This window comes from Schistocerca cancellata, chromosome 6 (assembly GCF_023864275.1).
Source record: "Schistocerca cancellata isolate TAMUIC-IGC-003103 chromosome 6, iqSchCanc2.1, whole genome shotgun sequence".
Lineage (NCBI taxonomy): Eukaryota > Metazoa > Arthropoda > Insecta > Orthoptera > Acrididae > Schistocerca > Schistocerca cancellata.
Window position 1 is genome coordinate 486,681,584 of NC_064631.1, and position 12,231 is coordinate 486,693,814.

The following is a 12,231-nucleotide window of genomic DNA, read 5'->3' on the forward strand; positions in this document are numbered from 1 at the left end:
TATGACATGACAGCTACCTTTGTAGTGCTGACTGCAGGAATGATCACTTCATCCAGCACACACAGTCTCCACACATGGAGATGCACTCAAAAAGTCCCATCTGAGAATGACGACATGACTACACTCTTGTAAGACGATGAATTCTAAGGGCTGTGTATGGCTACTTACTCACATGAATGACACATCTTCCTGCAGGGTTTATAGGTTTTACATATTTCTCATTAGCCACCTTCAGCAGAGAAATTTGTTGTCGACGAATATGGTTTTCTGCAAATGGCGACGGTACTTCTCCAAAATGACTGAATATGATGCTACAGTGTCCACAAGGGCTTGGTGTGGTCGGCCATCCATGAGGATATCGACATAGTTTCCTATCATTTTCATAGTGATCGATGGTGGAGGACTTTTCTCTTCGGCGGCCTCACCTCCAAGGAAGGTGGCACCATTTTGTTTTCCAGGTTGTGGTGGCTAGATGATTGGCTGGAGCTTCTAAACGGTGATGGAGACCTTGATTGGAGCATTGCGGAGCATCCTCTCCAGTGGCCAGCTCGCAGTGATGGTGACCTACATTGTCCTGCACCAAAATCTTCATATTTGTCTTCGTTGTCCCAGAGTTGGCATCTGCTAAGATAGGTCTGCTGTCTTTTGGCACGGGCATCATCAAATACATGCAGCCTTACTCGACAATAGCGCACCACATGTCCCGGTCGTCTGCAGTAGAAAAATGCTGGTTGGTTATCCTGGGTCCTCCAAACATCAGTCGTCCTTGGTGCCCAAACAGGTTCCTCATGCAGCATTGTAGGAACATAACTTCGCCTGGGTCTCGACTTTTTCACCTTTTTAAAGGGAAATGAAGGATGAGAGATTGGGTTCAATGTCTGTTCCACTTCTTCCCTTATGACCTCTTGAAGTGTCTCGGTTTTTTGCTCGCCGTGCAATCCAAGTGCCTCCTGAACTTCCTCTCTCACTATCTGACAAAGAACACTTGTGAAATTGGTTCCTTCCTCCATCCCAGACATCGATACAACATTTGGAAGCCATTCGAACTTCTTGTGTGTAGTTCTTTTTTGATGCCTTGTCTAGATATACTGGCACCATTTTATGAAGTCATCTGCTGTTGAAGCCTCCTTCAGGAGTAGGGCTTGATACATGTCCTCAGCAACACCATTCATGAGATGTGCAACCTTATCTTCCTCCTTCATTCTAGGATCCACTATTTTACACAGCTCCAAGATGTCTTGAATGTGGGATGCTGTAGTTTCTCCTGGACACTGTGCCCTGCACTTTAGTTTTCTTCAGCCTTGCACTTCTGTCGTCGGGTGTCACTGAAATACTTGCGCAGTTCTACCTGGAATACTTTCCAGCTTGTGAACTTCTCCTCATTGTTCTTATACCACTGCTTGGCAGTGCCCTCCAAGTAGAAAATTACATTAGCCAAACACACAGTGTCATCCCATTTGTTAAATTTGGCTATACGCTCATATACCTTCAGCCAATTTTTTGGATCTTGCTCATCACCACCAGAGAACCTGGAAGGATGTCTCATGTGGTGGCACACGGTCGCTGTCATCATGACGTCCTTTTCTTCTGTCTCAGATAGATTGCAATCTGTTGAATATGGCACAAATTAGGGTTTCTCGCCACGTAAACGGCGGCTCTGTCGTGGCCTGATTGAAGCCACTGTGTCGTCGATAATGTGCGCTATCACAACACAATACCCAGTGTCCCCGCCAGACTAATGTCATGTACAGGAAGGTGTAATTAGATGAATGACAAACACTAACTTCACAATAGCGTGGAGCGAACTGCCTCAGGCCATAACGTGTGTGTGTGTGTGTGTGTGTGTGTGTGTGTGTGTGTGTGTGTGTGTGTGTGTGTGTGTGTGTGTGTGTGTGTGTGTGTGTGTGTGTATATATATACAGCTACAAAACATTCCAATTATTCTTGACATTTGTGGATACTTCTAGAATGTACTCAGACCAAATATAGAAATTAAAATTTTACAGTACAGCGTATGGAGATGGACGAAGTCACGGAGGAAGAGATAGCCACCGCCTATATACCATATACTGGCGCACTATTGGGGAAAATAAGACGAATATTGAGGAAACACTGAGTAGGAACTGTCTTTTGCCCACCCAATAAAACACGAGCATTATTGGGAAGTGCCAAAGACGATCTAGGTTTGCGGATACCAGATTCCCTGCGAGTGTGGGAAGACTTAAATTAGACAGACACTATGCACCGGCAGTACACCTGTGGACTGTTCGAGCAAGAAATACGCTGGGAGAAATTGAAGAATCACATAATATTCCTTATATTTCTGAAGAGTTTTTTCATGTTCAACTATATATTTTAATAAGAGACTATTCAAATATTTCTTGAACTTCAAATGGCCACAGAAATAAGTTTTAACAATTTACTTTCCACATGTTTTTGAATGTGTTTTTCTACTGCCTAACTTAGTGCCTTCAAATTTTTAATAAATACATTAAACTATTTTTAGATTTTTATATTTTTCTGGCTGGGTTTGTCTACTGTTAGACACTCTTCATATAAAACGTGCATGTGCAAACAGGGAAAAACCCTAAAATGTGCCTGCTTGCTTGGGTGTTTGGTTCCTTTTTCTCCGTTTGTATCACAGTAGTAGCATTCTTGTTGTTGTTAGTCTTTTTGTCTGAACTGTGCTTCTCACCTTACGTCATATACATATTTCTGTCTACTCGAACAACAGAAAATCTGGGATGGAATACTAATAGCAGTATGAACTGAACATATTGCTGGTCACCAGATAGAAGATGTGTTGGCTGGCACACACATTTAAAAGTAGGCTATTGAAAACTATCAGCTTTACACATGCGAGTAAAGAAGGCCATGACCATGTGCGGGCATGCTTGGGCTTTTTGTGTAAGTCTGAATGTGTGTGTTATTGTCTCTCATCTGAAGATCATCTTTGGACAAAAAGTGAAATTTTCTAACAGTCTGCATTCTATTTAATTGATTTAATTGGTGGGTTCTGCAGCCAACCATTGATCCAACATATATTCCATTATCATAAATTTTGTATGTCTGATGGTTGGTTGTATTTCCACAAGCACTTCTATACTAGCAGGAAATGAACATAACTTTTATTTTCAGATAATAATATTGGTATCCACTCTGCTAAGGTCAGTACATCATCTGCTAAATACTTGTCTGATGTAACGGGATGGACTGCTGCTTCAAAAGTGTTGCTCCGTCTCCACGGTGCGTTCATGATAGCTGCATGGATAGGAACAGCAAGTCTTGGAATTCTCTTGGCGAGATATTTCAGACAAACTTGGGTCGGTACACAACTCTGCAAAAAGGACTTATGGTTTGCAGTAAGTGTGCTGCTGTGTAACTCAGCGTATTTAGATCTTACTTAAGATTATTTTATTCCCAGATATTTAATTATTGATTTTCTAATGAATAAGGCTGCCATAAACAAACATGACTTTGAAATGTGATACTTTCATTACTTTATAGCTAAAACTTATTTGGAAATTGTTTCCAGTGGCATCGCATGTTGATGGTCACCACGTGGGTCCTCACCATCGCTGGTTTCGTCATAATCTTCGTGGAACTACGTGGCTGGTCACAAGAAGACAATCCACATGCAATTCTTGGCACAATTACAACAATTTTAGCTTTTATACAGCCGATAGGAGCAGCATTCAGGCCTCACCCTGGAACGAGACAACGACCAATATTTAATTGGGTTCACTGGTTCATTGGAAATTCTGCACATATTTTAGCAAGTAAGCATACTGAACAAGGAAATTAGATATAAACATTATAATAGTACTCTACATACTGTGTCTTCAAAACAGAAGAGATTATTTCCAAGTGTCTGTGCCAACTAGAAATAAGCTAAATTCATAACACCAGCAGAATGGTGTGTGTGTGTGTGTGTGTGTGTGTGTGTGTGTGTGTGTGTGTGTACTGTACGGAATTGGTCCAGAAATCAGATTGTACTAGTACATGCATTATTTTATATTACTGGAAACGCACACACATCAGCAGGTGCTATTAAAAAATTCATCAGTGGAATAAGAGGAGTCATCCACTAATAAATCCTTCATGCTCCTCTTAAACTACATTTGTTGTTAAATTTTTATGGCTCCTGACAAGTTGCTGAAAATCTCTTCACGTTTCTCTACTTGTTGTCCCATTGTGGCTGGTTACAATGCTCTCACAGAATAAACCTCTGCCTCTGTTGATCTCGGCCAATGGCCTTGCTGCAGTGGTAAACAGATTTCTGTAATATGAGGAGCTGACTGACTGAGAAATAGCACTCTGGTCACAAAGGCTGACAATGGCTTCAGAGCAGTGTGCTGACAACATGCTCCTCCATATCCGCATACAGTGACACCTGTCAGCTGAGGATGATAGGTGGTCATTCGGTGCCCTTGGGCCTTCAGAGGCCTGTTCAGCAGGAGAGTTTGTTGACCTCCATAACCTCAACACCTACTCTCAAATCTGCTTCACCTGGCCCTTCTCAACTCAATGAGCCACCTTCCTAGGAGTTGCTTTCCACATCTCACATGGCTTCATAAACACATCTGGTCTTATCAAGGGCAACAACCCACCATCAGCACCTCCATTATGACAGCTGCCACCCACTCCATGTCAAAAAGACTCTTCCTTCCAGCCTCTCCACCATGAATGCTGCATTTGCAGTTTAAAGCAAGAGCTGGCAAAATATACCGATAACTCTACTTGAGCCTGTATTCGCAGATAACATCCTATCCACCTTACCTGTAAGTAGATCTCCCCTGCCATCTCCTCCTCTGACATCAGTAAACCTGTTAACCAAACACCAATCAACATTCCTGATCACCCAGTATCACCCTGGCCTTGAGAAAGCTCAACTACATCCTTCAGCAGGGCTTACACTAAATCTTCTTGCATCCTGAGAGGAGAGATATCCTACCCAAATTATATTTACACATCCAATGTAGGGTGTTGCCACCCACTCAATCTACAGAATATCCTTGTCCATTCCTATTTTAATGCTGCTCAAAATCCTGCAGCCCATGGGCCATTCCTTCGTGGATGACCCAAGTGTAAGACATGTCCCATACACTTACCCCACCACCACCTCCTACTGCAGTTATGTCACAGACATTTCCTAACCTATAAATGGCATGGCCACTCATGAAAGATGCCATGTTACGTGTCAGCTATGCTGCAATTCCTGTGCAGCTATCTATGTGGGCATGAAAGGTGACCAACTGTAGACTCACGTGAAGACTTCCACCAAATTGTTGCCAACTGCAAACTTGACCATTCAGCTGGTGAATATGCTGCGCACTAGTACACAGATGATTTTAACAGCTGCTTCGCAGTGTATACCATTTTGATACTCCCTTCCAGCCCGTGTGTGTCTTAACTATACAGGTGAGAATTCTCTCCAGTATATGCTGTTTCTGCAATCCCCATCCCCAGCCTAAACCTTCACTAACTTCCAGAATGAGATTTTCACATTACAGTGGAGTGTACGCTGATATGAAACTTCCTGATAGGTTAAAACTGTATGTCGGACTGAGACTCAAACTTGGGAACTTTGCCTTTTGTGGGCAAGTGCTTGACCAACCGAGCTAACCAAGCACGACTCATGGTCTGTCCCCACAGCTGTAATTCTACCAGAGCACTTACCTGTGAAAGGCAAAGCTCCCAAGTTAGTCTCTCGGTCCAGCACACAGGTTTAACCTGCCAGGAAGTTTCCTTCACTAACTTGTTCCCGACCACCCTGTCACATCTTTTTCCTTTTCACTTCTGTCATTGTCCATATTGTGTACTCCATTCATCCATTAGTCTTCCTCCCTATACCCCCTTCCCACCCTATACCCCCTTCCCTCCCTATACCCCCTTCCCCCTGCCCAATGTTGAGAGTATAGGGATCTACAAGGGGAGCAGGAGGGAGTAGCATAGTATTGAGAGGCAGGAGTGGGAGACACACACACACACACACACACACACACACACACACACACACACACACACACACACAGTACTATGCTACTCCCTCCTGCTCCCCCTTGTAGATCCCCATACTGTCTATAGAGGGAGGGGGTTTATGCGATTCACATTGATAATTACATTAAAAGGTTTTATTTTTGATTCAGTTAGTTATTTCTAAACAAAATGAAAAAAATGAAATCAATTGACTTTTTGGTGTCTGTTTTCTGATTTACAGTTGTTACAATTTTCTTTGCTGCAAAACTGGGAAAGGCTGAACTTCCTGTATGGCTGGACTGGATACTAGTGTCGTATGTTGTGTTCCATGTGGTCATGCACCTAGTATTTTCTGTAAGTACAGATTTGACGGCTTTTCTTTATATCAAAACACAGATTTTATCATGATAAGAGATTAATTTGAGACAAAAAAACCGTACACGTTGTTATGTAATGTGGCCTGAAATATGGTATTTTTGCCAGACATAAACATATTTATTGATCATAAACAATTTGTCGAATGTGGTGTGGACAGTAGTAGTATTTTATAAACGTTTAATGATATAGAAACACATTAGAAAGTCCAAGATCTGTGTTGACTGTGTGTCAATAGACCATTCTCTTAGAGGTAATTCATAATGTTCGAACACAATATATGTTCCACAATCCTTCTGCACATAGACTTCAATAATACGGGCCTGGAATTTAGCGGATTACTCCTACTGTCTTTCTTGTATATTGTAGTGGCCTGTGCATGCTTGTGTACTGATGTTTCGTTGAGCAAATAGTTGTATATGGTTGCTAGGTATAGAGTTATTTTATCAGCATACTCTGAAAAATCCTAATTCGTATAAAATCTGGACTGGAAGTCTTGCTTTTATTAAGTGATTTAAATTGTTGGACTACTCAGAGGCTATTTACTTAAAGTTAATAATGTTGGCAGCTGTTCCAGATTTTTAATTCTGGAGTATTTGCTTAGTCTGCTTTGGTGAGGGAGTTTCAGAAGGCTGTGTTTAGTAACTTTGTTCTGGCAGTGCTGTCATAAATAGTGACATTATGTCTTGCTGCTAGTATACTTTACATACAACCAGGATCTCTTTGGAATTTCTGCAGGTTTCAAGACAGTTCCATTGTGGAAACTATTATACGCATCTTGCATTGAAGTCCACACTAAGTATTGAGCTTCTGCGAAAGATCACCAGTCTTGGAGATCTTGCATTCGCTTAAATTTGGCACACTTTTTTCACTGTCCTGAAACAGTGTTATGACCCATTTTGTGTAGCAATGGGGATCAGCTCCATCAATTGTTAATTTATATGATATTAATCTTTAAATTGCTGCTGATACTATTTCTTTCAATTCAAGCCACATCTGATCTACACTTACATTGTTAATCTGGAAGGAGTGGAGATTGTCTCCAAGGAAGGTGTTAGTGAATTTTTATGTGCTTGTTTTTTAATAGGCGTATTTTTCATTTATTTTTGAAGAATCTGGAAATTACAATATTCAATCCTGTGTTGATGATCATTATTAGCACAGTGTTATTTGTTGCTAAGAGGTCAAGTGTGTTTTCATAACTGCTCAATATTTGTGTAGGCTCATGAACTACCTGCCCAAAATAATTTTCAGAGAATGCATTTAGCACAATTTTGGATGATGTATTATGCATACCTTCAGATTTACACATGTATTTTCATCAATCATGGGTAAACTGAAGTCACCACCAACTATAATCGTATGAGTTGGGTACTTGTTTGAAATTAGACTGAAGTTTTCTTTGAACCTTTCAGCAATTGTATCATCCGAGTTGGGAGGTCAGTAAAAGGATCCACTTATAATTTTGTACCAGTTGCCGAGAATAACCTCTGCCCCCACTAACTCAAAGGAACTATCTACTTAAATTTCAATAAAAGGTAAACTATTTCTACCAGCAACAACCATGCTACTGCCAACTGTGTTTAGCCTTTCCTTTCAGAACACTGTTAGGTTCTTTGCAAAAATTTCAGCTGAACTTATCTCCGCATTTAGGCCAGCTTTCATTGCCTGTAATGGTTTGAGCATCTGTGCTTTCTCTTAGCACCTGGAGCTCCGATACTTCCGAAAGCAGCTACAACAATTTTCAACTGTTATACCAATAGTTCCTCTATGTTCCTGTGTTTGACCTGCATCCTTTGAGACTGAAGCCTTTTTTGTGTTTCCCTGAGACCCAGTAACCTAAAAAACCACCCAGTCCATGCCACACAGCCCCTGCAACCCAACTTCCTGTGTGTAGTGGGATTCCTGACCTAGTTAGCAGAACCTGAAACCCAGCCACCCTACGGCACAAATTGAAGAATGTGCAGCCTACGCAGTTGCAGAATTGTCTGAGTCTCTGATTCAGACCCTCCACTCAGCTCTGTACCAGAGATCCATGATTGGTCATGTAGACAATACTACAAATGGTGAGCTCTGCTTTTCATCTCGTAAGCAATACTGACAACCTTTACCACTTAAGTTAGCTGCTTGAAACCAGATAGAATCTCTTCCCATCCAAATTGACACACATAATTGGTACTGACATAAGCCACCACCTGCAGTTGGCTGCATCCAGTGTTCTTCATGGCATCTGGAAGAACCTGCTCCATGACTGGAATGGCTCCATTCAGTATGCACACTGAGTGCACATTGGTTTTCTTCCTTTCTTCCTTGGCACCCATGTTCCTAAGGGACCCCATAACGTGTCTAACATTGGAGTTCCAAGGTACCAATAATCCCACCTTCTGTGACTGCCCGGATTTTGCTGGCTGAGAGGTTGTCAGCCACAGACAGCACCTGGAATATGTTTGTCAGATTAACTGGGCAGGCCTTAATGTGCGACTCCCTGGGAGTCTTTCACCACCTGCTGCACCCCAAGGTGACCTCCCACTCGACCACGGGTGAGGGGTCAGATGCTCTGGACATTTGTTAGATCCACACAGCTGGCCCGCGACAGTGATGCCCATCCACTGCAGCTTCAAGCTATAATGGAACCCAGCACAACCTGGAGCTGAGAGTGAAGTGTTACCAACTCCATTCCCATTTACACACAGCAATCGCAGTCCCTATCCATAATAAAGACTGTGGAAAACTATACTACACACACACAAACAAGCACAATATAAATGTACTTTGTCTCACTATAGTAGACATGGAGGAAAGTGGAAGAACTGTGTGTAGTAAGTTAGATTAACATGCAGAGATCACAAACTCAACTACCAAAGCACTCGAAGCACTCAAGTGAGACTAATAATTATTTTTGTTCTCTTAGTGCGGCTACTCAATACCACAGCCATGTGCAAACTTATTCCTCTTGACTTTGTATCCTGACAAGTTGATGTTTTAAGAGTATCTCACTGCTTTCAACTACAGAATAATGAATAGGTTTTCAACAGTAATCTTCTGTATTGTTCCAACTATTTACATCAGTTGTGAAGACAGATCCAAATATCAGTAACTCATAAACTGAACCAAATCAATCAATACATCTGACCACATCAAACTTTACCCAAGATAGATTTACAATAGTCATTTGTCCTGAGTGTTTACATTGTAGTATGTCTGAGGTGTTCCTGATGCTTTTAAAGGGTGTCACCAAGGCATAAATGTCCACATCCAGCAAGGGCACCATGCTGACTATGCCTTACCTTGCTCCTAGTGTGTCACGTCACTGCATACATGCCATCACCACAGATCGGGGTGCACACAGTGAATTTTCTTTTTCTACTACATAAAATGTTTATTAAAGACTTGATCATCCTTTGCCAGTATGACCATCCTCAGTGGAACATAGTCATTCTCACAAACAACCCATGGTACCCTACAGATCTCCCCATTGAGACAAAGATTTCGTGCAAAACTCCTTCAACCTACTATTTACAATTAAATGTAAAATATCTGGTATCATATTACAATTGATGAGTTTCACTTATCCGTACTAAATATATGGAAACTTTTCTTTAAATCTTAATGCATGATTATGTTGTCACAAAGAGTTAGTGTGGGAGCTGTCTCCAGCAATTCAGCATACCATGGTGTTTGTGCTCAGTCATTACACACCCCATAACATTAATTATGCTTTTAACTTACAAAGAGGATGAGATGTGTTTACTTCATTTAAACTGAAATTCATTGCTGGGTAACAGAAGTTTATCATTAGAAATTACTTAATTTCATCCTTTTGAAAAAGTCAACAACATGGAATATAGATTACCACACGTGGGTTCCATTATAAAGTTGTTTGCTCCTAACTAATTTGGATACTCCTTTGACAAAGTGACAAACAGTCACTCAACGCATCTTCTCCTACCTTAATAATAGAGTTCAATCCTCTCTATGGGCAGATACTGTACAACCATTCTTCCTTTCATATGAGTGTCACCTATCCATTCCCTAACAGTTTTATACTCTGCAGATTCACCTAAGGAATAGGCCCCTCTATTTTGTACACCTGTCCCCAGACTCCTCTACCCTAAATGTGGTACAGGCCATTTCTTTCTTGAATGCACCTGTGCTTAGTTGTAGGACAGCCTCTCTAAAAGTCTGCCTACTAATTTAAACTCCTTCAACTCACCTAAGGCACGGTACACTTCTCCATATAAAATTTAGTTGTGCAAAGTACCTCAATTTCATTTCTCAAGTCCTGACAGAGAGGGGTTCCTTTATTTCTGGCGTGTCTTCACCCCTTTTCTTAAAGCATACTGCACTATACTCCCTATACAAAATCACTTTTCCCTAAATGATTGTTGCTGTACAAAAAGCATTGGTGTTGTAACTTTGGGCAATGGTATTCCTTTCCTGAAGATCATTTAGATCTCCTCCAATGTTTATATTTAAAATTATTGAAGCCAACATGTACAGCTCAGTTTGGCAATAAAAATTCCACAAGGCATAGCAAAGCAAGGACTGAAATTGCCATTTTCATCATCTGAAGACTCAACTGATTTTATATTGATAGCAAAAACCTGCATGGTAGTAGAGAGAACTTTTTATTTTCTCCTTATCTTATAATGTATATCTGGGTGATTAACTGTTGTTTGTCTTCTTACACTAATTGAACATTGTTACTTATAGCATAATCTTTGTGTTTGCTACTCCCATTTCTTGTGTACTACCTACTTTAACTCTGTTTAAAAACTGATAAAACAGTCTTGTGTTATTGACCACACACATGTGCTATCAATCAACAGATTTCTCTATAGATGGCACTACCATCTTCCACTCATTATGCTTATGTTAGCATGTCATATTTCAGACTGTTACACTGCATGTACAGGATTTCCCCATTACCTTCCCCCGTGATGTGTGTAATGCGCAGGGTACGAAGTTCTTTCCAAATTTTTCACCACCGACAGAATGTCGTCACTGTCATCATATACGACTAGCTCTTGTAGTAGTACTCTTGCTGATGCTTAACCCGGAGTTAGAATTCAAACCAAAAGGTGAGATGCAGGATTGGTAAGATTTTCCATCAAATAAGATAGTAGTAGTATAATTTTTGGAGTTTTCATGCAACCTCACGTGGCAATATCTGGCCGTTGAATCCATTGAGCTAACATACTGGGCCTGCTCAAATTTGGCTGACAGTTCCTCAATACTTACAGGTCCATCCCTTTGTGTTTTTATGTAATCATTAAGTATGCATGCATCTAAAACTAAAAACACACCTGCTGTGGCTTTTTTATCCCCTAACAGTGGGCTGTTATACAAACTAGTACTTCGTTCAATCACCTCATTATAACCATACTGTTAATTTCATCCTGAACTGCAGACCTTAAACTTAAAGGCACAGGATAAAGTTTGCAAATGAATGAGTTAATATTCTTGGTACTAAACTGACAGATGTAACTTCCTAAGACTCCTGGCTCATTGGGGAAAACTGATTTTTAATTTGATAGAATGTGATACAGTGTCATTTTCTGATTGTCCATTTACATCTTGGACACATTTACTCTGTATTACTATATTCTGCATAACAACTTCATTATTTTGAAAGGTAGCAATATACGCTTAACATAAACTTCACATGACGGCTAGCTGTATGAAAATCTGAAATCTCTTTGTGCTTTAGCAGCCAGTCTATCCCCAACAATACGTCTGTGAACATTTGAAACAACTATTATAGACTGTATACATTGAAACCGGCCCAATTTTCTATGGACTCTCATCTCAGACTAAATTGACTAAAATTTTATTCTGCTAATACCTCCAATATACACTCCAATAACTGGTAGTAGA

General features: G+C 40.7%; 1 protein-coding gene across 1 annotated transcript in view; it reads left to right on the forward strand.

Annotated features, from left to right (window-relative positions):
* Positions 1-12,231, forward strand: part of LOC126191418 (putative ferric-chelate reductase 1 homolog) — a 355,430-nt gene that overhangs the window by 323,613 nt on the left and 19,586 nt on the right. The window contains exons 8-10 of the mRNA XM_049932290.1: positions 3,139-3,362; positions 3,536-3,779; positions 6,221-6,333. Of these exons, the coding sequence (XP_049788247.1) occupies positions 3,139-3,362; positions 3,536-3,779; positions 6,221-6,333 (581 nt within the window). The remainder of the gene's footprint in view (positions 1-3,138; positions 3,363-3,535; positions 3,780-6,220; positions 6,334-12,231) is intronic.